Raw genomic sequence first — 26,694 nt, forward strand, 5'->3', positions numbered from 1 at the left:
GTACGAAATCCTTTAAGAACATAAGAAATTGCCATGCTGGGTCAGACCAAGGGTCCATTAAGCCCAGCAACCAACAGAGGCCAAACCAGGCCACAAGAACCTAGCAAGTACCCAAACACCAAGAAGATCCCATGCTACTGATGCAATTAATAGCAGTGGCTATTATCTAAGTAAACTTAATTATTAGCAGTTAATGGACTTATCCAAACCTTTTTTGAAGCCAGCTACACTAACTGCACTAACCACATCCTCTGGCAACAAATTCCAGAGCTTAATCGTGCGTTGAGTGAAAAAGAATTTTCTCCGATTAGTCTTAAATGAGCTACTTGCTAACTTCATGGAATGCCCCCTGGTCCTTCTATTATCCAAAAGTGTAAATAACCAATTCACATCTTCTCGTTCAAGACCTCTCATGATCTTAAAGACCTCTATCATATCCTCCTCAGCCGTCTCTTCTCCAAGCTGAACAGCCCTCACCTCTTCAGCCTTTCCTCATAGGGGAGCTGTTCCATTCCCTTTATCATTTTGGTAGCCCTTCTCTGTACCTTCTCCATCACAACAATATCTTTTTTGAGATGCGGCAACCAGAATTGTACACAGTATTCAAGGTGCGGTCTCACCATGGAGCGATGCAGAGGCATTATGACATTTTCCATTTTATTAACCATTCCCGTCCTATGAATTCCTAACATTGTTTGGTTTTTTTGACTTGCTGCGCAGCACACTGAGCCGACTATTTCAAAGTATTATCCACTATGATACCTAGATCTTTTTCCGGGGTGGTATCTCCTAATATGGAACCTAACATTGTGTAACTAAAGCAAGGGTTATTTTTCCCTATATGCAACACCTTGCACTTGTCCACACTAAATTTCATCTGCCATTTGGATGCCCAGTCTTGCAAGGACCTCCTGTAATGTATCAAAATCCGCTTGTGATTTAACTACTCTGAATAATTTTGTATCATCGGCAAATTTGATAACCTCGCTCTTCGTTGTCCTTTCCAGATCATTTATAAATATATTGAAAAGCACTGGTCCAAGTACAGATCCCTGAGGCACTCCACTGTTAACCCTTTTCCACTGAGAAAATTGACCATTTAATCCTACTCTCTGTTTCCTGTCTTTTAACCAGTTTGTAATCTATGAAAGGACATCGCCTCCTATCCCATGAATTTTTAATTTTCTTAGAAGCCTCTCATGAGGGACTTTGTCAAATGCCTTCTGAAAATCCAAATACACTACATCTACTGATTTACCTTTATCCACATATTTATTAACCTCTTCAAAAAAGTGAAGCAGATTTGTTAGGCAAGACTTGCCTTGGGTAAATCCATGTTGACTGTGTTCCATTAAACCATGTCTTTCTATATGCTCTACGATTTTGATCTTTAGAATAGTTTCCACTATTTTTCTTGGCACTGAAGTTAGGCTCACTGGTCTATAGTTTCCTGGATCACCCTGGAGCCCTTTTTAAATATTGGGGTTACATTGGCTACTCTCCAGCTACAATGGATGATTTTAATGATAGGCTACAAATTTTAACTAATAGATCAGAAATTTCATTTTTTAGTTCCTTCAGTACCCTATGATGCATACCATCTGGTCCCAGTGATTTGCTAATCTTCACCCCCCCCCCCCCCCCCCGGGCTGCTTGCTTGGCACGCCAATCTGATGGTTGTCCCCATCTCTAGGGGAGCTTAGAGAACATGAGTAGCCTTTTTGGCTAGGCCCTGCTCTTAGGCTTGTTTTGTTCACTGCATGGTAGGCCGCGGTGGTGTTTTCGCGTGTTTTTCGGTGTGCAAGACTGCCCTCTTCAGTTCCGTCGGTTTGTGCTTATGCGCTCAACTGTGTGACCAGGTTTTGAATCCAGGTTGTGTGCCTGGTTGGGCATCTGGTTGGGTGCCTAGTTAGATGCAAAGGAGCCGCCTACAGGGCGCACAGTTGTGCTCGTGTGCACTCTGTGAGCATCCTGGTGGGTTTGAATATTTCATTGCTCATAACTAGATTCTTTGCAGGGTCTGATACTTTTTTTTTTTTTTTAATTGGACCAGCAGAATTATTATCCTGAGATGTCCAGGAGCTTTTCTGCGACCACATTTTTCAGATATATCCTGGGACATCTGATGAAAAAGGCCTGTGTGTTCTGGAAAGCTCCTCTACAAACATCTTTGAATATTCTTTTGCTGGTCCAATAAAAGGTATCACAACTGCAAAGAATCCAGGTATCTCTAGAACCAATGCAGTTACTGACTTAGAACTTGGTTTTAAATTAACAGTAACTTAACTCATGATGGCAGAAAAAGACCAGTTGGCCCATTTATTCTCCCAGTTAGTCCTGTCTGCACTGTAGGAAGCCATGCAATTCTGAGAGGGTTAACTGCAATTATAAGTGAATAATCACTGATATTATAATGCGGAGATGGAATGCAGGCTATTACTACACACAACAAGGATTTATCACAACTGCCAGCCATACAGAGTGACTGCTTTTAAGATATTTCTCCTTATCTAGTACAGTTTTTGTCATTGTGTTCATTTGTGCTCTACCTTCTTAGGAAGATGAGCACACCAAATCTTACACGCACTTCAGACCCAGCACACCTCCTTTCCTATGTTTAACCATGCAGCTTTGTAATAAGCTACATAGCTACTAATGCTAGCATGGCCATTGTCCAAACATCTGCCCTCCTTGCTCAGCCTGCCAGGTAGACCTGGCTACATAAAACCCTGTGTTTCACTTCAGAGCACCCAATTAAGTGAGGTATTGTCAAAAGGAGGTCCAAGACTGTGGAACACAATGCTAATAGAATTAAGGGTGCCAAAAGGATTTAAAATTTTCAAAAAATATCTGAAAACATGACTTTTCATCCAAGCAAAGTAATCCAAGGAGAAAGAGAATTTGTTCAAATTTTGTTATTCTTTTGCATGTATTTTGTCTTTTATTGATTTTATGTTTTTAATGTGCTTTTTGAAAGTTGCTGTAAACTGCAGTGATTGATAATAAGAGAACAACGGTATATAAATGAAATAAATAGGATTTTTTACTATTGCTGTACTTGTTGTCTGCCAAATAGACCCATCTGCATGGATGCTTGGGTTTCTGCTAGGACTTCCAACATTTCAAACCGGTTGAAAGTGAATTTTTTTTTTTAGAAGGATACTAAAGAGGTGTAGAAGACAAAGGAAAAACTCTTTGGAATGAGTTAGTTAATGTCATTTTTATGTATATTACTCATAGTGGCTTCCTGCTTGGTTCATGCATTTGAGTCCTAACTCTTTATAATTTTATTACAGCTTCAAGTCAGAGTGTTACTACAACAAGTGTACAAACTAATGAATACATCATGCCAGCAGAGTTGCTGCCATCGCCATTGCCTCCCTTTGTGCTCGGTTTTGAAACGGAACAAAAAGAACATGAACCTGTTGTAAGAAAGGTGAGGAAGTTCTTCATTGGGCTATTTATATTTAGTCCGACTGAAAGCATGTAAGTCCAAAAGGATAAACTGAGCCTAGACTTAGAAATTGTGTTGGAGAAAACCATGAAATCCCTCATTTACCAATTCAGAATGTGGATTTGCTGTCAAATGTTTTTAATTGTATTGTGTGTCTCAAGAATTTTCCTAAAAAATTGTCCCCTCTGGGACAAATGTGACCATAGAAGGGATGAGGGGACCTGTTTCCAGGGACATTTTAAAAAATTTTCCTAACTCTCATGATCACCAATATTGGTTTATATTTTGCATAACATATTTACTTAAAACACCTGCTTCATAGAGGGACATGTTTCATGTGATGTTTCCCACAAAAGTTCCTATAGTGTTATGGGACAGCAACATGCTTCTAATCCAGATGACGAACACTTCCTCTCTCGAGTCAACATGCTCCAGACTTCAGTGACTTAACCACCTTACACTGAATTCAGTCAAAATAAGGTAGAGCTCTGCACTCACTCAAAGCTCCTGTCTAAAATAGTGATGGATTTCCACTTTAATCAGTCCACTGCCTTTCCAGTGTTTTTCCTCATGCTCCTAAATTAGGGGCCGATGCAATAAGAGGGGCCTGTTTTCTTAACGTGCACACAGCCACATCTCCTGGGCACCCGATGCAGTATTTAAATGAGGGTCTGCAAAAAAGGACGTGTTAAGGGGAGAATTGTGCATCCCTAGATTCAAATGCATTGGGCACCCTCAATTGCAACAGGCAAAGCAGTACAAGCATCCATTTTTATCCTGTTTCTGGCCAGTTTTGTTGAGGTTGCTGAAGATGCCTATAGCTAAGCACCACTTGCTATGGGTGTCTAAATTATGCATACAAAAGAGTTTTTTTGCTAGGTAAAAAGTTAGCCTGAGAAGTCTGGGGCGACCAGACCAATGGGATTTCAAATCCTGCGGTTTGGCTAAATTCAGGACTTAGGCAGACAAACTACTTTCAATACTGATGTCTTGGGAGTTTAAACATTTTTACTCAAAATCTTTCAACACTTAATTAAAACCCCACTCTCAATAATTCCTCCATTTTTTTCAGTTGAGAACTATAACTGTGAGTTCACAGCATAAACATACCCTTTTGTTAGCTTTTATTTATTATCTGCTAGGTAAAACATGCCTTAACATATTTCCTAATCTTTCTATTGATCTAAGATTGTTTGGCTACCTATTCCATAACTTAGGTACTACAACAACAGAGAAAGCACTTCTCCGTGTCCTTTCTAGTCTAACTTCTGACGCACTCTAAATGCTCAACAATTCTTTTTGCATAGAGCATAACTGGCATACTGGTACATACTGTCTCAACATATCCTGCAGATAGGGAGGTCCCACATCATTCTGTGCTTTAAAAGTGAGCATAATAATTTTGAATTGTACCCAGGCTGTGATTGGGAACCAGTTTAAAGATTTCATCAGTGGAAACAATGATCCCATTCTCATAAGTTGTCCAAAATATGTGCAGCCGCATTCTGAACGATCTGTTAACATTTCACTTGTTTTTGTGACTATAGTCTGTTACAATAGTCAGAAGAAATATAAGAAATAAGTCCAGTCTTTATAATACTGGAATAAGATCAGTCTGTAGCAAATACTGGTGTGATCAGCTCCTCTATTCCAGGACCTCTTGGAGCAGCAGTAGTGCATGAAGCTCAGCCAGGGGAGGCAAAAGCATTAGAATGGGCCATCTTTTCTTTGATGGGTAATGATCGGCTGATGACCATGACGCTGAGTGCTGGCACCCTGTTGCTTTTAAGGACTCACCTATGCATAATTCAGCAGCTTCTTGCATAGTCAGTTGAATTCATAATTAAGGCTTTTAATGAGCTGATTTTTCCCACTCTGGCCAGTCCTTTGTCTTTCTCCTTGTTCAGCAAGCAGTCAGCCTGAAGACTGCCAGTTGTTCATCTCTGACAGTAAACTAAGTTCTGTTCCCAGATGGGCATTAGGAGCCATAAAAAGAGGCCCCTAGTGTTTACTCTTGTGCAGATTCACACCACACCATTTGTCTATATGTTTCTCTTGGCCCCATTTGGCTCCACCCAGGCGAGGAGGGACCATAAATCTGCCGAGCTTAGTCACATACACAGTAAGGCAGTCTTTCTCATTTCTTCATTTGGATTTACATAGCCAAATGCCAATGTCTACTTTTACTGACATCAGAGGGTCCATCTTAGCTGCTTGTCCTGTTAGCAAAAATTGGGATATTCCCTACAGGTAGAGAGATCTGAGGGTGATAATAGATGATGTGAAAGTAGTGAAACAATTTGACAAGACAGTGACTATGGTCAGAGAGGATGCTGGGCTGCACAGAGAGAAGCATAACTAGCAGGAAAAAGGAGGTGATATTGGTGAGGCCTCACCTGGAGTTTCTCGAAAAGAAAAACTAGGAAGAGGATAGAAGACATCCAGAGAGAGGCAACAAAATGGGGTAGGGTCTATATCAGAAGACTTACAAGAAAAAAAAACTTAAGGACCTAAATATATATTTAAAGTTGGTATAGTAAGTCCCCTTTTCTCACAGGACAAACAGGATGGTAGTCCTCACATATGGGTGACATCATAGGATGGAGCCCAATCACGGAACACTTTTGTCAAAGTTTCTAGAACTTTGACTGGCACCTACTGGGCATGCCCAGCATGAGCCTAAACCTGCAGCCAGCAGGGGTCCCTCTTCAGTCTTCTTTTTTCCGTGCAGCAGTAGCCACGTGGGTTAAGGAGCTCCACAGAGATTCCTGACAGGAATTTTCCTCACGGAATTACTAAAAACTTTCATACCCCACAGGGGTCCATCCTTTGAATTTTTTGACTCCGCGGTACTCTGGTAAGTTTTTACCCGTTTTCGGTTGATTCCCGTCAAGTTTGGCCCTCGCGGCCTACTGGCCGTCGACCGTACCGCGGCAAAATTTTTTTCAAAGGCCATGGCATCGGGGTTCCGTCTGTGCCCGGACTGTATTCGCACCATGTCCATAACAGACCCGCATAAAGTCTGTGTAATGTGTCTCGGGTGCGAGCATGATGTCCTGACTTGCACCAAATGTGCCTTAATGACACCAAAAGGTCGCAAGGCCAGAATGGAGAAAATGGAACTTCTCTTTCGTTCTCAAACTCTGACGCCATCTATTGCATCAACGTCGTCTGAACCAGCACCGTCCACTTCGCGCCAGTATCGGCCACCGGCCGGTGACTGTCTGGTATTGACGACTTCTCGGCCTTTGACAACCTCTACTCCCCCTCAGGACCGAGGGGATCGTAGAGAGAAGCATCGACACCAAAAGTCTCGGACCATCAATGAAGGAAAATAATCGACCTCTCCATCGTCCGAGCCGCCATCGAAGAAACCCCATCCAGAAAAGGCACTGACACTATCTGCGACCAGGTCACCGAGGCAACCCTCACCCGGACGGGTATCGGGAGCTGCGACTCCACCTTTTACGGTGGTCCATTCGGCTATGCCTCTGCCTCCTTCTTCTCTTCCGGAGCCGGGGCTGCTTGCTCCAGGTCTCCGTGAAGAACTGGACCGGATGGTTCAGGAGGCCATCAATAAGGCGATGCAGACTCCAAGGTCCCCCGGCACCAAAATCAGCGCCGGTCATGGAACCTACCATCAATCCCATTCCGGCAGCATGGGCACCGCTGCTCTTGAAGATGGAAGCGCTCATAGCCGCTTTTCCACCGATGGATCCTGGGTCACCGATGGCTCCGGTGCCTTCCCCGCTTACCTTGTCATCGGGAGGGGAAACACTGTTCTGCATTCCTCCATCGGGAGTCCTGCCGATGCCTCAACCATCTATGCCGATGCACCCATCGGCACCACTGATCCATCCATCGATGCCCTCGATGCCTTCATTGGTGACTCCAGTACTTCCCTCGATGCCTTCAGATCCTAGACCAGGACCTTCAGGAATACCATCGTCCCGTCCTTCTCAGGTTCCTACAGGGACAGGTGTTGATCCCTATGACACCTGGACTGACGATTCATCTCAGAACACTGATGATTTGCCATCGCCACCTTCTCCTACTGAAAGTAGGAAGCGTTCTCCTCCAGAGGACTTGTCCTTCATAAATTTTGTGAAGGAAATGTCTGAATTGGTTCCCTTCCAATTACAGACTGAGCAAGATGATAAGCATCAAATGATGGAGCTGTTACAATTCCTGGATGCTCCCAAGGAAACAACCTCCATCCCTATTCACCAGTTTCTTTTGGATCTCCTCAAAAAGAACTGGGAACACCCTGGTTCTGTTGCTCTAGTCAACAGGAAAGCTGATACCACTTATATGGTCCTGTCAACCCCAGGATTCCAGAAAACCTCAGCTGGATCACCAATCTGTGGTTGTAGAATCAGCCCAAAAGAGGGCAAAAAGATCAAAACCCCACTCTTCCTTTCCCCCAGGTAAGGAACAGAAATTCCTGGATGCCATTGGCCGGCGGGTCTTCCAGGGATCAATGCTTATCTCCCAGATTGCCTCTTACCAGCTGTATATGACCCAGTACAACAGGGTCTTATTCAAGCAGATACAGGACTTTGCAGAGTTCCTGCTTCAGCAATTCCAGGAACAGCTTCAAGCCCTGGTACACAAGGGCTTCGAGGCAGGGAAGCATGAAATCAGATCCTCTTATGATATCTTCGACACTGCTTCCAGGGTATCTGCAACTGCTATTTCGGTAAGAAGATGGGCCTGGCTTAAGTCGTCTGACTTGCTCCCTGAAGTACAAGACAGATTATATGATCTGCCCTGCATAGGCGACAATCTGTTTGGCGAACAGATTCAGCGGATGGTGTGGGAACTCAAGGACCATCATGAGACCCTTCGTCAGCTCTCTCTGATGCCCTTTGAGTATTCCTCCAAACAGCCTTTCAGGAAGGATACTAAAAGTCATTCTTCCGTCCAAAGAAGTCCTATCCACCACAATCTAGGACTCATTCCACGAGGCCTTTCCAAAAGGCCCAGTCTCGTCAACCACGTAAACAAAAGCAGCGGGTAGCTCCTCAACCGGGCCCTGCTTCCGGCTTTTGACTCCTGCATAGAGAGCAGCAGCCAGTTTCTACTGCCTCAGCTACCAGTGGGAGGTCAATTGTGCCATTTCAACAACAGGTGGCACACAATCACCTCAGACCAGTGGGTCCTTGCCATAATCTCTCAAGGTTATCACCTGAACTTTCTCTCCATCCCACCGGACTCCCTACCTCTACTGAAGTGGAGAACATCCGACCACTCACTTCTCCTGGAGCAGGTCTCCCTCCTCCTCCAGTCCAGAGCAATAGAGCCAGTGCCCTACTCCCAACAAGGCCTAGGGTTCTATTCCCGGTACTTTCTAATTCCCAAAAAATCAGGCGGCATTCGTCCAATTCTGGACCTACGCGCCCTCAAGTACCTCCATCGAGAAAAGTTCAAGATGGTAACCTTGGGTTCCCTCCTTCCTCTTCTGCAAAAAGGAGACTGGCTCTGCTCTCTCGATCTCCAAGATCCATATACACACATTGCGATAACTCTATCTAATCGAAAGTTCCTGAGATTTCTGGTAGGCCTCAAGCACTATCAGTACAGAGTGCTACCATTCGGCCTGGCATCTGCACCATGAGTCTTCACCAAGTGCCTCGTAGTAGTAGCAGCCTTCCTCAGGACTCAAGGTGTTCACGTCTACCCCTATCTAGACGATTGGTTGATCAGGGCTCCCACTCAGCAGGCTGCTCTCTCTTCCCTATGTCTTACTTACACACTCTGACTTCGCTAGGATTTCTCATCAATTATGCAAAATCCTGCTTAGTCCCATCTCAAACTTTATCATTCATTGGGGCATACTTGGACACCTTGCAGGCAAAGGCATTTCTGCCTCGACAGCTAGCTCTCACTCTCATCTCTCTCGCGCACCAACTACAGTCTCAGCAACGCCACTTCCTCATCCTGCTAGGATACATGGCATCCTCAGTACAGGTTACCCCAATGGCCAGCTTGGCCATGAGAGTCATGCAGTGGACTCTAAGGTCACAATGGACTCAGTCCGTCCAACCTCTATCGACCACTGTCGGGGGACCTTGGAGTCTGTAGAGAACGTTTGCTCTCTTACTCGCAGCCAACACTCTCAGCCAAGAGATGCGTTCTCCCTCTCATGGGCAACCGGTCTTCTATATGCATTCTGTCCACTTCCACTTCTCTCAAAGACTCTCGTGAAGTTACGTCAGGACAGGGGATGCATGATCCTGATAGCACCTCACTGGCCTCGCCAGGTGTGGTTTCCAATTCTTCAGGACCTCTCCATTCACAGGCACATTCCCTAGGGAAAGGACCCGCTTCTGATCACTCAGAACGACTGCTGCCTACGCCACCGCAATCTTCAGGCCTTGTCTCTGATGGCCTGGATGTTGAAAGGTTAATTCTTCAGCCACTTAATATTTTGGAGCCAGTTTCCCGTGTCCTGATTACTTCACGGAAGCCTTCCACGAGAAAATCTTATCTTTACAAATGGAACAGGTTTACATCATGGTGTTCTTCTCAATCCCTTGATCCCTTTACCTGTTCCACCATGAAGTTTCTAGACTATCTCTGGCACTTATCAGAATCGGGTCTAAAAACCTCCATCAGAATGCATGTCAGTGCGGTAGCCATCTTCCATAGAGGTGTCGGGGAAGTTCCTCTTTCAGTACAACACCTCGTAACACGTTTTCTGAAGGGCTTGCTTCACCTCAAGCCTCCACCGCGCCCTCCGGCCCCTTTTTGGGACCTCAATCTGATTTTAAGAAAGCTCATGAAACCACCATTTGAACCTCTCCAATCATGTGATCTTCGCTATCTCACATGGAAAGTGGTCTTTCTTTTGGCAATAACAACTTCTCTCGCAGAGTTAGTGAGTTACAGACCCTAGTTACCTATCCGCCTTACACTAAACTTCTGCAGGACTGGGCAGTACTCCACACTCACCCTAAGTTCTTACCTAAGGTAGTATCGGAGTTTCACATTAATCAATCCATTATACTGCCTACCTTCTTTCCCAGTCCTCACTCCAATCTGGGAGAACAGGCTCTGCATACCCTTGATTGTAAACTTGCTCTAGCATTCTATCTAGACCGTACACCTACCCTCAGGAAATGCACTCAATTGTTTGTCTCTTTCCATTCCACCAAATTGGGGCAGCCTGTGGGTAAGCAGACTCTCTCCTCCTGGTTAGCGGACTGAATATCCTTTTGCTATCGGCAAGCAGGCATTCCACTTTTAGACTGTGTTAAGGCACACTCTGTGAGGGCCATGGCGACTTCAGTAGCATATCTATGCTCTGTGCCGCTTCCTGACATTTGCAGGGCTGCTACCTGGAGTTCTCTCCATACCTTTACAGCCCATTATTGCTTAGACAAGATTCCATCTTCGGCCAATCTGTCTTGCGCAACCTTTTTACAACTTGACGTGCCAACACACTTCCGCCTGCCCGTTAGGGTTCAGGATGCCCTCTACCAAATTCCACCCCAGTCCTTGTGCCTGTTGCACATCTTGGGTACATTTGGGGCATTTCTCGGACATCCTCAGCTCGTTACTCACCCATATGTGAGGACTACCATCCTGCTTGTCCTGTGAGAAAGCAAATGTTGCTTACCTGTAACAGGCATTCTCACAGGACAGCTGGATGTTAGTCCTCACGAAACCCGCCCACCACCCCACGGTGTTTGGTTCGTTTTCTTATTTTATTTTTTGTCACTTCCTGTAGCTTTAAACAAGACTGAAGAGGGACCCCTGCTGGCTGCAGGTTTAGTGCCATGCTGGGCATGCCCAGTAGGTGCTAGTCAAAGTTCTAGAAACAAAAGTGTTCTGTGATTGGGCGCCATCCTAAGATGTCACCCATATGTGAGGACTAACATCCTGCTGTCCTGTGAGAACACCTGTTACAGGTAAGCAACATTTGCTATCTCTCCTAGCCTAGATGGGAGGAGATATGATACTGACTTTTAAATATCTGCAAGGTTTTAAAAATGCACAAGAAATTACCTTCTTACCAGGAAAGGTTTATGGTAGAACTAGAGGTCATGATGTGAAACTCCAGTGTGGTGGACTCGGGAACAACATCAGGAAGTATTTTTTCATAGAAAGAGTGGTTGATACCTGGAATATATCCTCAACTGTGATAAAATTCAAAGGGCGTGGGATAAACACAGAGGATCCCTAGTGACAAGAGGGTAGAAATGAAGCACTTGATTAAAATCTGATAACTCCTGAATGTGGGTAACCTGGAAGGAATGACAATTACAACCCTGAACACTTTGCCAGGTAGATTGAATGGACCAGTTCTTTATCTGCTGCTGTTTACTATGTTCTGTAGGCAGCTTATGCATTAGATACCGTGTTTCCCCGAAAATAAGACATCCCCCAAAAATAAGACCTAGTAGAAACTTTGCCGAATTCCTAAATATAAGACCTCCCTGAAAGTAAGCCATCCCTTGTAAACAGGGGCGGATTTGACCTATCAGGGGATCGGGCTTCCCCCGGTGGGCCGGTCAATCCTGTGACGTCATTTTTTTTTTTTTTTTTTTTTTTTTTAAATAAAGTTTCCAAGGTATTAGGGGCAGATGCGAGCAGTGGTATCCCGAGGGGAGCCAATGCCCCCGGGCGCAAGGAGGCTCATGCGGCTGCTGAGCCTCCTTGCCCGAAGAAAAAGATCACGTTCAAACGCGCTGATGCTTTTCCTCCTTCCTGCCTGTGCGCCCCGGAAGTAAACGTTGCCGGAGCCACGTGGGCAGGAAGGAGGAAGAGCATCAGCGCGTGCAGAAGAGGAGGAGCTGCCGCGGGCTGCTGCGAATCCCTAGTCGCAGCGGCCCAAGAAGAGGAAGAGGCCCGGTAGCAGGGCCGAGGAAGAGGCCCGGTAGCAGGGCTGCCGCGGCCCGAGAAGTTCAGGGCCGCTGCAGAGCCCTTCCTGTAGCGACCCGCGAAGAGGAGACCCAGAGGTGAGAGAGAGGCGAGGGTCTGTAGAGTGTGTGTGTGTGTGCGTGTGTGTATGAGATGAGTTGAGAGATTGTGTGTGGGAGTGAGGATCTGAATGTTTGCAGAGGCAGCATGTGAGAGCCTCTGTGTGTGTGAGAGAGACAGCGTGTGACGGTGAGAGCCTATGCTTGAGCAAGACAGCATGTGGGAGTGAGAGAGAGCCTGGGTGTGTGAGAGTCAGAGAGCATGTGACAGTGAGAGCCTGTGTGTGTGTGAGAGAAATGCATGTGAGAATGAGAAACCTGACTGTGTTTGAGGGAAGAAGATGGAGAGAAAAGAAATACGGAAGAAAAAAGGACAATATAAAAGGAATTGGCAAAAAAATAAGAAAGGGAAGGTGGAAAAAAAAAAAAAGCCTGTGACCAACAGATTAGAAAACTAACATCAGCCAGCAAAGGTTAAAAAAAAATAAATTACTTTTTAGTGTTTGGCACATGTAATCTTTGGGAATGTGCAAGAATAGCACTTTCTCTATGCGGATCTCACAATGTACGAGATCAGCATGGAGAAAGTGGAAGCCCACGGGGCCTGCACAGAGGAGGCAGCAGAATGGGCTTCAGTGTCAGTAGCAGCAATCAGTGCCTCCCCAATAGCCATGTGGCAGCAGTGACAGTGGCAGCAAGATTACTGACATCTGGGGATGGTGGCAGTACCAGTCGGGGGACCCCTTCCAAGCAGTGTGCAGAGGTTCAAAAGCAGCAGAGTCAGCCCAAGCTGACTACCATGAATGCTGCACACTCTTACCTCTCTCTGACAGCACACTGGTGAGGCATGGCTGACGCAGGGGCAGCCAGCAGCTCTATTAGACATCCCCTGAAAATAAGGCCTAGTGCATCTTTGGTAGCAAAAATTAATATAAGACACTGTCTTATTTTCAGGGAAACAGGGTAGCATTCTGCTACCTTTTGCAAGCAGTCATTTACCAAATCCAGCTGATGATGTCCCACAGATCCTATAAGACGAAACAACTATGTCATTGGCATATAAATGATATTTTAAGGGAGAAGAGTCTTAAATTTTTACAAACTGGCTATACATAAAGGGGTCAGTATTAAAAGCTGTCCATTTATATAACTTAGGCCTGGATTTTCTAAAATTGCAGGGCTTTGTGAATCGCGGGGGGGCGGGCCTGCGAAAGCTGGCAGCGATTGCACCACCGTGGTATCGTTGCCGGCTTTTGCACCCAATAGCGCCACTGGCGGCGATAAGGGGTCTTACCTTTTTGCCGCCAGTGAAGTTTCCGCGGCGTCCGCCCCAACACCACCACAACTCCTCCTCTTCCAGTCCTGACTCCGCCCCTATGTAGCTATCGCACACGAAAAGGGACTTTTCGCATGCGATAGGGATAGAAAATGACCCACTTAGTTGGATAAACGATAACTTATTCGGCTAAGTTACATGGTATATTCAGAAGCACAGCTAAGCCACCGAATATATGTATATATATCCGCACTTAACCATATAAGTTATAACCGGCTAAGTTTAGACCTGCTCTATGGCTCTTCTAAATTTAGCCGTATTACATTTGCTGCTAAGACCGAATATCTGTAGTTAGCTACATAACTTGTACGGCTAACTTGCTCCACCCTAATCTGCCCTCAAGTTATGTGGCTAACGTTTTAGCTGTGTAAGTGACTTGCGTGGCTAGGCAGCAGCCACTGAACATAGGTGTATGTTCGGCAGCTGTTACTTAGCCGCATAAGTTACACTTATCTGATTAAATAGCGCTGACTGCACTTGATATCAAACTTTGAGGTATGCCAGATAAGTGTTCCCATGTCTTTGATGCACAGCTCCCTATTACCAGCTGTTGAGTTTGATTATTGATTATAAAATGTTTCTTCGCAAGCAATATGAAACTACTTTCTTTTTGAGCTGGATAATTAGTGTCATAGTACAAACATCAATCAGTGTCTGACCACTATCTCTGTGACTGAGGGACAGTAAATTGAAATGCATCCCAGGAAAGTTGGAAGTGCTGTAGGTTAGGAAAAAAGATTCAGATTCGGGTATTCTTTTTACCAGTCCATACTATCATTCATGATCTAGGAACCCAGTTAGTCTGAGTTATCAACACAAGGCCAGATAACTTCAATCTTAGAGAACAATTACAAATTGCACTTACAGAGGCTCTTTTTCAAACCTAAAGAGTTTGCCACATCAGTTCAAATGTTAGTAATATCACACATTGATTATTGTAACTTAATATATGTAAGCCTACCCTAAACACAAATAAAAAGCATATCCAAACTATGGCAGCCAGGCTTCTGACCAACTCTAACCTTAGAGATCATATAACATCAATATTAAGGAATTTATCTTGGTTGCTGATGGTTTACCATAACCAATTTAAATTGCTTATGCGAGTTTGAGGACTCCAAGATGGCCGCCGAGTAAGAAACGCTGTAAGAGGGCTCTCGCTACATTTTTCGTTTCTGAAATTTCTTCAAATCAATAATGCCTCACACTAAAAGGAAGGCAAGACTAAGAGGAGTGACATTAAGCTCACCATCTTTGGATCCTTCCCAACCTCGCATTGAGGTTTTTATCCCAAGACAAGCAGGATGCTAGTCCTCACATATGGGTGACGTCATTGATGGAGCCCTATTGCGGAAAACTTTCTGTCAAAGTTTCTAGAAACTTTTGACTGGCATTCTGAGCCCACTGAGCATACCCAGCATGCCATGATATTCTCAGCCACAGGGGTCTCCCTTCAGTCTTCGGTTTTCCACGCTGCTTTTGGCATTGCGGAGCAGAAGCCTGTGTGAGTTTTCTCACATATTTCTGACTAAAAATCAGATTTAAAAGTGATTATTTCCCGTTGATAGCAGGGCTGAATTAGCCATGCTGTCATGGGATCTGTCAATCAGGTCCGGGAGGCGGAGCTTGCCAAAGCAGAGATCAGATCTTTGCTCTCTGCGGTGCGCATGTTCCCGCGCAGGAAAGTAACGGAATCTTCTCAGTCTGTTCTTTCCGCATGCGGGATCGCACGCGGAGCTGTTCTTCTCCTCAGCGTTAATAAACAAAACATGTCAAAATCGGGGTTTAAACCCTGTAATTGCAGCAAGGTAATGTCGGTCACGGATGTCCATGACCGATGTTACTGATGCCTAGGACCAGATCACAATCGGGAAGATTGTGAATTTTGCTCGAGGATGTCACCCAGAGCACTGAAGCAAAGGGCCTACAGGCTTCAGGAACTTTTTGCCTCACCGGAGCCATCGGAGGCTCATTCGTCGCCTGGCCCTGCGATTTTACCGGCTCCCTCAAAAAAGCAGGCATCATCGTAGGATCCGCAATCCTCCAATCTTGGAGGTAAGGATGTGGCAAGCCGACAAAGGCCATCGGATTTTCAAAAATCAAAAGAGCCAGAATCGCTGGTGCAGGACACATTTGCGCCAAAAATCTCGGTGCCTAAAACTTCTGCGCCTAAGGCGCCTTACGTGCATACAGAAGTGTCGGCGCATAACACTTCGGCGCTTGAAGAAGTACAACATTTCTATGCACATGGCGCTGAAGACACTTGTGCGCACGGTGCAGAAGATTTCTGTATGCAGGGCGCCGAAGACATCGGCGCACAAGGCACCAAAGCAGTCTGCGCACAACCAAAGGAAACTCTACGCGCACGGCGCCGTCAACATCTGCGCGCATGGCGCCGACACCACCTGTGCGCCCGGCGCCAACTATATCTATGCTCACGGCGCCGCAGACAGCGCCGACACCACCTGTGCGCCCGGTGCCAACTATATCTATGCGCACGACGCCGCAGACATCAGCACCGATCACTCTTGCGTGTACGGAAAACAGAAAGATATGCGCACAAGTCTACATCCGCGCATAAATCCAAATCCGCGCAATAAGATACATGAGCACCCATCTCATGTATTACAAAATGAGTTGAAACGAAGACGTGGACCCTCACAAAGGTCTTCTTCAGCCTCTCCATCAATAACCTCACCTCGTTCTGGTATTTCCCTTACTTCGAGAGATAATTCGACTGAGTTTACAATAAAATGTAGAAAACGATCACAGTCTTCACGGAGAAGTCATACAGACTCATTGTCACACTATTATCATAAGCACTCACGACACTCCCACCATAAAAGTCGGCAAAGAGGAGTGCAACATGGGACGTAAGCCCTTCGACTTCTAAATCATCTCATATACCAACTTCAAATACCTTCTCCCACAGAGAGGTAATACAAGTTGTTTCCTCTACCGCTTCTACAGCTTCAGAGGATTCGAGGGACATAATATACGACTAAAAACAGAAAGACCTTAAAGTATATACTACTTTACCTCAGAACACTCCAATGCACCCTAAAGCATGTGAGTCACAAGAACCAGATGATCGTACAATAATGCCTCCTCGTACAAAAGAGGCTTTTTATCAATTGTCCCAATCCTTACAAGGTTTTTATGAAACTCTTCAATCATCATTCAAAATGACTAATATTGCTGCTGACAGTTCTCCGGAACATAAGACGCAGACTAATAGAGAACTGTCTGTGGAGCCTCTGACATCTCCCATAGCAAACCGACCAGCTTCACCAAATTATAAACAGGATACATCTTTTGATTCTCCTTCACCGCAAACATCCCCATCATCATCTATGGGATTCCCATCGGATCCACAGGAACAACCTCAGGAGCCGTATTCCCCTCCGGAAGACCTTACATACCCAAAATTTCTAGAAAAATTGGGTACAATACTTCATCTAGAGGTCCAAAAAGAGACGGACCCTAGATCAGAAACCCTTGATCTCCTAAAGATTTTTGATACTCCAGGGGAACCAACATTTCTTCCACCACAAGAACGCCTGCATTCAGTCCTAGAGAAATCTTGGAAAACACCTTACGCAATTGCAGCGGTTTCCAGGAAAACGGACATAAAATTTCGTATGAGGAAAACATCACCGTACTCTGTACCACAATTACCTCATGCTTCAATTGTAGTAGAGTCGGCGGTGCAAAGATTTAAGAAAACAAAGATTTAAGAAAACAGTCACATTCCTCATACCCACCAGGGAACGACAACAAATATTTAGATGAGTTTGGCAGGAAAATATACCATAACTCAATGTTGAATGCCCGAATTATGCACCATCAATTCTACATGGTACAATACCTATATGAGTGCATACAAGCTATAAAAGGTATGCTTTCCTCGACTGCAGATCAGATACCTCCGCCTCTTCATGACATGAAAGAGTGTTCTCGACACCTTTTGAGGTCAATCTATGAAGCATATGAAACATCTTCCAGGGCATCTGCAACAGCCATTGCAACCCGCAGACTAGCATGGTTACGCTCAAGTTCGATACGTGAAGATTTGCACGAAAAACTAACAAACCTCCTATGTACAGGAGATAACCTGTTCGGAGAACGAGTTCAGGACACAGTAGGTAAACTGAAGGAAGGAGCTCTAGCAGTACAATCATTAACATCACATCCTAACTATTCGACTACACGTCGTTATATTGCATCTACTCGTAGGCAATCATATGCCAGGAGACCCTACAGATCTTACCAGTCTTTTCGTACACAGGCTTACCCTGCGTACCAGCGTCCTGCTCCACAACAGAATACCTCAAACCAACGTAGAGGTAAACCACGTAACCAGAGACAGCAGGCACAACAGCCGGCTACTGCAGTGAAAGCGACTTCATCTTTTTAGTTACCCAGCCACCACCACAACATCAAGCACCACCCGGCAGGATTCATTCCTGCCTGGCAGCCTGGGAGCGAATAACATCCGATCAATGGGTTTTGGAGATAGTACGACACGGTTACCATCTCCAGTTTGTCACAAAACCCATATTACCTCATCTTTCCACTCTCAAGATTCACAGCTTCCAACCACAATTGGGGGAGGAAATTGCTTTGCTTCGCAAACAACAAGCAATTCGACAAATTTCTCCAGGGACCCAATCAGAAAGATTTTATTCCCCATACTTCCTCATACCCAAGAAGTCGGGTGGCCTCCGTCCCATCTTAGACCTAAGGGAATTAAACAAATTTCTCACCAAAGAGAAATTCAAAATGGTATCTTTGAAATCAATCCTTCCTCTGATTCAAACCAACGATTGGATGAGTTCCATCGACCTGAAGGATGCTTACACACACATTCCAATCCATCCATCCTCGTGGCGTTACCTATGCTTTCACTACAGGCATCAACACTACCAGTACAAAGTTCTCCCCTTTGGACTATCGGCCGCACCCAGGGTGTTCACCAAATGCATGGTACTGGTGATGGCTCATCTCAGACAACAAGGTATAACCATCTTTCCATATCTGGACGATTGGCTCATAATCGCCCCAACTCCAAACATCTTACTTGAGCATCTCCATCAAGTGATACAATGCTTGCAAGAATTAGGATTGGTAATCAATTTTCAGAAATCACACCTACAACCAACACAACAGTTACAGTTCATAGGAGCATGCCTGGACACTAAGCGCAACAGGGCATACCTACCAAGCGACAGAATATCACAATTCCATCTTCTGTTACATGCCTTGAACCATACTCGGAGACCTTCAGCGAGACAGGTTTTAGTAGTCCTCGGCCACATGGCAGTGGCGAATTTCATGGTTCCCAACACCAGACTACACATGAGACACCTGCAATGGGGCTTGAAACGTCAATGGAAACAGCATTTGCAACCATTGACACAGAAGTTATCATTGACCGCCGAAATGAGAGAAGATATAACTTGGTGGCTCCTAGACTCCACCCTATTCAAGGGAGCATTGTTCAGTTCCCCTCCTCACAACGCAGTATTAACCACAGGGCTGGGGTGCACACCTCGAGATTTACGAACACAAGGGTTATGGACAATCTCAGAACAAAACTTGCAAATAAATTTATTGGAACTCGGAGCGATTCGGAATGCATTACGAGTGTTCCAAGACCACCTGAAAGGACGCAGGGTAATGATTTACACGGACAACGAAGTCGCGATGTTTTACATCAACAAACAAGGAGGGTCCGGTTCATGGTCCCTTTGCAAGGAGCCCTGACAATCTTCAAACACGCTCACCAAAATTGCATACATCTCCAGGCAACTTACCTACCAGAAGTTGCAAACACAAGAGCGGACAAGCTAAGCCGCATTTTTCATCCTCACGAATGGGCACTCAATACAGAAATAGCCCAAGACATATTCATGCAGTGGGGGACGCCTTCGATAGATCTCTTTGCAACAGACATCAGTGCTCAAGTTCCCAAATTCTGCTCGATAAGACCAAGCCAATTCAGGATCACCCAAGATGCCTTCCTTATCCCGTGGACGACAGGCCTCCTATATGCCTTTCCTCCCATACCACTCATAACAAGGACAATTCAAAAGTGCATAGCAAACAAAGCTCAACTGATACTCATAGCCTCGGCTTGGCCGAGGCAACCGTGGTACAGTTTCCTTCTCAGACTATCCATCATGGATCCAATTCGATTACCGAATCACCAGGATCTTCTCTGCCAAGATCAAGGGATGCTTCTACACCCGCTACACTCATCTCTCCACTTGACAGCGTGGAGCTTGAGAGGCTCCTTCTAACAGAACAGGGAGTTTCCACCTCGGCACAATTCATATTGTTAGAATCCAGGAAACTCTCAACGAGGAAAAATTATAGCTATAAATGGAAACGTTACTCTACATGGTGCACTTCCAAAGGTGTACCACTATTGGACTGCTCACCTGAGTTGCTTATTGATTATCTTCATACACTATATACAGCTGGTCTAGCAACATCATCCATCAGAGTTCATCTCAGTGCCATAGGGGCATATCACAGACCAGTTAACAATATTCCTATATCCAATCACCCCTTACTCTCTAGTTTCATCAAGGGTCTAACTCACATTCGTCCTCCAATCTCTAAGCCTCCAGTTCCATGGAACCTCAACATAGTTTTGGAACAGCTCATGCTTTCCCCATTTGAACCCATGGACTCGGCACATATTAAATACCTCACATGGAAAGTGGTATTCTTGGTTGTAGTAACATCAGCACGAAGAGTTAGTGAATTGCAGGCCTTGGTCCATTATTCTCCATATTTGCAATTTCATCACCAAAAGGTAGTTCTCCAAACTCATCCATCCTTCCTACCAAAAGTGGTTTCTCAATTCCATCTCAATCAGACCATGGACTTACCCACCTTTTTCCCTAAACCTCATGCAAATGATAGGGAAAAACTACTGCACACACTAGATTGTAAAAGAGCTTTAGCATACTACAAAGAAAGGACAAACTCGGACTCCCGTGTTTCTCAACTCTTTGTCTCCTTTGACCCAAAGGCACCTGGATTACCAGTGGCTAAATGCACCATCTCCAGCTGGATAGCACAGTGCATCAAATTCTGTTACCATAAACAGAAACTACAACTACATTCAAAGCCAAAAGCTCACCAAGTCAGAGCAGTAGCGGCCTCATTAGCACACCTAAGGAATGTGCAACCCATAGACATTTGCAAGGCAGCTACATGGTCATCGCTCCAAACCTTCACATCTCACTGCTGCCTTGATCAACAAGCAGCCACGGATGCGAAGATAGGGCAAGCAATCCTGCAATCTCTATCCTCCTGTCCACGGTGACTGCCACACTGTCAAAGATCACGTACAGACATATATATCATAAACAACGTGATCGGGAGCTTGGGACTCCCATGACAGCATGGCTAATTCAGCCCTGCTTATCGACGGGAAAAAGCAAGTTTGCTACCGTAAACAGTGTTTCCGTAGATAGCAGGATGAATTAGCCATGCTGACCCACCCTCCTCCCTGGCAGTCACCACGTCTTCGACTACACTAAGGCTTAATCACAGACTGAGGAGATTCCGTTACTTTCCTGCGCGGGAACACATGCGCAGCCGCAGAGAGCAAAGCTCTGATCTCTGCTTTGACAAGCTCCACCTCCCGGACCTGATTGACAGATCCCATGACAGCATGGCTAATTCATCCTGCTATCTACAGAAACACCGTTTACGGTAGCAAACTTGCTTTTTCTCTCCCATATCAGGGTCTCCCGCGTTACCACCGGCCAGTGAGCAAATTTTTTCTCATTCTGGCTCTTTTGAGTAAAAGTATTTTTCTTCTCATTTTCATTGACGGCTGTCGATGGAAATATGGCCATGGGATTCAAAAAATGTCCCAACTGTAATCGAACCATGTCCATTACAGATCCACACCTCGAGTGTGTACTTTGTTTGGGTCAATCACACGACGTAACATCTTGCCCAAAGTGTGCCGAAATGACCGCGAAGGGTCGAAAGGCACGACAAGAAAAGATGGAACACTTGTTCCATCTTCAACTTTTACCTTCTCCATCAACTTCTATTCAATCATCTCCGGCCGGAGTTTCAAAACGTCTAATTCTCAAAAAACGTCGTCCGGAAGGCTCAAGGGATCATTCATCACCGACCCCATTCGTGGCATCGACGAAGTCAGCGGCGGAACATCGACCGAAGCATCGACATCGCCATCTATCGATTTCGGAGGCTCTACTAACCCCAGAGAAATCGACCGCCAAATGGCCTCGCCTTCATGATACACCGAGGCCTTCACCTCCTCTTGATGTGCCAGTCATCGAACCTCTACAGGGCCCTGTGGAAGGACCGATAACACCTCCACCGCCACCACGTGTAGCTGCTCTGCCTGCACCAGCTATCACGGAGGAATTGAGCGGATTTATCCGCCAAGCGGTGCTGCAAGCGTTACAGGACCATCGACTATCGATACCCTCGCCGATGTCTGTGCCTGCACCGAAGCCGCTGACTGCACCGGTACCAAAGATTCTACCAATGCCGACGCCTCTACTGTCGCCAGTACCCGGACCAATGCCGGAACCAGTCCTGATGATACCAGTGCCTGGGGCCCCAGGACAACCGGAAATGGCGTTATTTCAACTACTGATGGATAGATTCAACGCAATCGTCGGTGCTCTCCCACCGAAATCTGTTCCATCTAACCCAGCTGAAGAAGTTCCTGGACAGAGACCTATTGAAGATCCGCAGCCAGGGCCTTCAGGACTTTTTCGATCACTGAGGTCTTCTTCCACTTCCCCTTGCAGAGAAGACCCATATGATTCATGGGAAGATAAGCGTTCTGACTCTTCCTCCAAAAGCTTCATGTCTGACCCTTCTCCTCCAGAAGGTAGAAAGAAGTCCCCACCAGACGACTTGTCCTTCACTAATTTTATTAAGGACATGGCAGACACAATACCATTTAACTTGGTATCTGAAGAGGACACGAGACAGCAAACTTTAGAAGTTTTACAGTTCGTGGACCCTCCAAAAGAGGTCCTGGCCATACCTGTCCACACGGTACTTTTGGAATTACAGCATAGACTCTGGGAAAATCCATGCTCAGTTCCACCTATTAACAAAAGAGTGGACACCACTTATCTGGTCCAAAATGTTCCTGGATACCAAAAATCACAGCTGCCACATCAATCAGTTGTTGAGTCGACACAGAAGAAATTCAAAAGAATAAGACCTCATTCCTCCACTCCTCCTGGAAAAGACCATAGATTCCTGGACTCCTTAGGCAGGAAAGTATACCAGGGAGCTATGCTCAATTCAAGAATTGCTTCATATCAACTATATATGACGCAATACCAGAGGAATCTTTGGAAACAGATGCAGGAGCTTTCCAACTCCCTACCTCAGCAGTACCAAGAAACAGCTCAGGCCATTATACACAAAGGACTTGAACCTGGAAAGCACGAAGTCCAAGCCGCCTACGACAACTTTGAAACAGCTTCGAGGGTAGCGGCCTCAGGAATAAGTGCACGTCGCTGGGCATGGTTGAAAGCCTCTGACCTCAGGCCTCTGAGGTACAGGAAAAACTGGTGGATTTGCCATGCATAGGTGACAACCTCTTTGGGTCAAAGGTACAGGATGCTGTGGCCCAACTGAAAGAACGTGCAGAAACCTTGCGCCAACTGTCGTCAGTTCCGCAAGACTCTGCTACATCATTATCTCACCGTCTTCCAAGGAAGGAATATCGAAAACCTTTTTACAGGCAGAGACGTTACTACCCACCAGCATCCAGAGGTAGATCTTCTCGTCCACAGCAAAGATCTCAACCCAAGCAGCCTAGAGCTGCTAGGCCTCAACCTCCACTGCAGACTGGACCAGCTGCAGGTTTTTGAGGCCACCACCAGAGACCAAAGCCATCTCCACCATCCAAAACCGAACCTGCCAATAGGAGGCCGAGTTTCCTCCTCCTAGAACCATTGTGGTTACAGATAATAACAGACCAATGGGTACTCTCAATAATATCTCGAAGTTACCAACTCAATTTTCTCTCAACTCCAAGAGACTCTCCTCCAAAACCTCTTCCGCTAAACGAAAATCACATAATTCATCTACAAGCAGAATTATCCACCCTTCTGAGAGCCAGAGCCGTAGAGCCGGTGCCCCGGACTCAGCAGGGCAGAGGATTCTACTCCCAATATTTCCTCATTCCAAAGAAAACTGGAGGCCTTCGTCCCATCCTCGACCTCAGAAATCTCAATAAATTTCTAAAGAAAGAAAAGTTCAGGATGGTATCTCTAAGCACCATGCTTCCACTTCTTCAAACAGGAGATTGGCTTTGTTCTCTGGATCTACAAGATGCTTACGCTCACATTCCAATATTCCCTCCTCATCCTAAGTATCTGCGCTTCCTGGTGGGTCATCAACATTTCCAGTACAGTACAGAGTGCTACCGTTCAGACTCACTTCAGCTCCCAGAATGTTCACGAAATGCCTGGCAGTAATAGCAGCACACTTACACAAGGAAAGTGTTCATGTTTTCCCTTATCTAGACGACTGGCTCATCAGAAGTCAATCTCAACAAGGAGCTCTGGCTTCTCTCAATCGATATTCTACTTCAATCGATGGGATTTCTCATCAATTATCAAAAGTCCCATCTCATGCCGTCTCACCTGCTTCAATTCATAGGAGCAGAATTGAACACCATCCTCGCAAAAGCCTTTCTACCCAAGGATTGAGCAGTAACACATGCCTTGTTGGCAAACTCGCTACACTCAAACAAACAAGCAACAGCTCATCAGTTTCTCACTTTACTAGGTCACATGGCCTCCACAGTTCATGTCACTCCTATGGCCAGACTAGCCATGAGAATAACCCAATGGACATTAAGATCACAATGGATCCAAGCCATTCAACCACTGTCCTCTCCAATTCAAATCACCCACCAACTACGTTCATCTCTACTTTGGTGGGCAAACAAGGACAACTTGTGCAAGGGCCTACCCTTCCAACAACCAGTCCCACAGATAACTAACTACAGATGCATCCACCTTAGGTTGGGGAGCTCACATAGACAATCTCCAAACCCAGGGTACTTGGGCAAAACTCGAAGCAACATTTCAAATCAATTTCCTGGAACTTCGAGCTATACGTTATGTTCTGCATGTGTTCAAGGACTGCCTTTCACACAAGACTGTTCTGATCCAAACAGACAATACATTAGCCATGAGGTACCTGAACAAACAGGGAGGTACGGGCTTGTATCAACTTTAAGAAGCCGCTCAAATTTGGGGTTGGGCCCTGACACATTCCATGTTTCTACAGGCAACTTATCTAGCGGGCATCCACAACGTTCTTGCAGATCGCTTCAGTCGTCAGTTCCAACCGCACGAACGGTCCCTGGATCCCTTAGTGGCAACCAGGATATTTCAGCGTTGGGGAAAACCAACAATAGACCTCTTTGCATCACACCTGAATCACAAAGTGGACAGATTCTGCTCTCTGCACAGACAGAAACACCAGCCAGCCAAGGATGCCTTTGCTCGCCCTTGGAACTCAAGCCTTCTATATGCGTATCCTCTGATACCGCTAATAACCAAAACCCTAGTGAAGCTACAACAGGACAAGGGGTCCATGATACTCATAGCCCCATATTGGCCTCGACAAGTATGGTTTCCCATACTTCTAGACCTCTCGATCAGACAAACAATTCGCCTGGGTGTAGCTCCCACTCTCATAACTCAGGATCAGGGTCGGTTGCACCATCCCAACCTTCAGTCCCTATCCCTGACAGCATGGATGTTGAAAGCTTGATCTTACAACCACTCAGTCTTTCAACTAATGTCTCTCAAGTGCTTATAGCTTCACGTAAACCTTCCACACGAAAGAACTGTTCTTCGAAATGGAAAAGGTTTACCTTGTGGTGCATGGCAAAGAACATTGACCCTTTCTCCTGCCCCACAACTTCTCTATTAGACTGCTTATGCCATCTTTCAGATTCTGGTCTCCAGACATCATCTGTAAGAGTACATTTAAGTGCAATCTCAGCTTACCATAACAAGATGGGAGATGCACCAATATCCATACATCCTCTTGTCAGTAGATTTATGAGAGGTTTAATTCACCTTAAACCACCAATTCGGCCACCTGTCACAGAATGGGACCTGAATCTGGTATTAACAAGGCTCATGCGTTCTTCTTTCAAACCCATGACTTCCTGTGCTCTTAAATTTCTCACATGGAAGACTATCTTCCTCATAGCCATTACATCGGCTAGAAGGGTTAGTGAGTTACAAGCACTCGTCACGTACTCACCCAATACAAAATTCCTACATGACAGAGTGGTTCTCCATACACATCCAAAATTCCTCCCTAAAGTAGTTACGGAATTCCACTTGAACCAATCCATAGTTTTGCCCACATTCTTTCCAAGACCTCATTCTCACCAAGGGGAACAGGCCTTACATACCTTGGACTGTAAAAGTGCACTAGCATACTTAGACCGCACTGCAGTCCACAGGAAATCCACTCAACTCTTTGTATCTTTTGATCCAAACAAACTGGGTAAAGCAGTGGGCAAACACACTCTCTCCAACTGGCTAGCAGATTGCATAGAGTTCTGCTATGAAAAAGCAGGCCTTCCTCTCCAAGGGCGAGTAAAGGCACATTCAGTAAGAGCAATGTCAACCTCAGTAGCACACTATCGTTCAGTGCCAGTTATTGACCTATGTAAAGCAGCAACATGGAGTTCGCTTCACACCTTTGCAGCTCATTACTGTTTGGATAAAGAAGGACGACAAGATTCAGCCTAAGGACAATCAAGAACTTGTTTCCAGTATAACCCCAACTCCTTCTACATCCAACCTGCTGTGATCTTTGGCTGCCTCATTTTCACCAACAATACTTCAGTGTTGCTTCACTACAAAATGACTCCGCCTTTAGCTTGCTAATCACCCATATGTGAGGACTAGCATCCTGCT

At 45.5% G+C, this 26,694-nt stretch overlaps 1 protein-coding gene and 1 long non-coding RNA gene across 7 annotated transcripts in view; one reads left to right on the forward strand and one right to left on the reverse strand.

The window, feature by feature from the left end:
* The window catches only part of LCA5 (lebercilin LCA5), a 212,250-nt gene that overhangs the window by 124,752 nt on the left and 60,804 nt on the right, over positions 1 to 26,694 (forward strand). For all 6 annotated transcript variants that reach the window (XM_029595558.1, XM_029595559.1, XM_029595562.1 and 3 more), the window contains one exon: positions 3,297 to 3,436. In XM_029595558.1, the coding sequence (XP_029451418.1) occupies positions 3,297 to 3,436 (140 nt within the window). The remainder of the gene's footprint in view (positions 1 to 3,296; positions 3,437 to 26,694) is intronic.
* The window catches only part of LOC115087879, a 147,047-nt gene that overhangs the window by 24,822 nt on the left and 95,531 nt on the right, over positions 1 to 26,694 (reverse strand). The gene's annotated exons all lie outside the window — the stretch shown is intronic.

The sequence above is a fragment of the Rhinatrema bivittatum genome, chromosome 3, assembly GCF_901001135.1.
Source record: "Rhinatrema bivittatum chromosome 3, aRhiBiv1.1, whole genome shotgun sequence".
NCBI lineage: Eukaryota > Metazoa > Chordata > Amphibia > Gymnophiona > Rhinatrematidae > Rhinatrema > Rhinatrema bivittatum.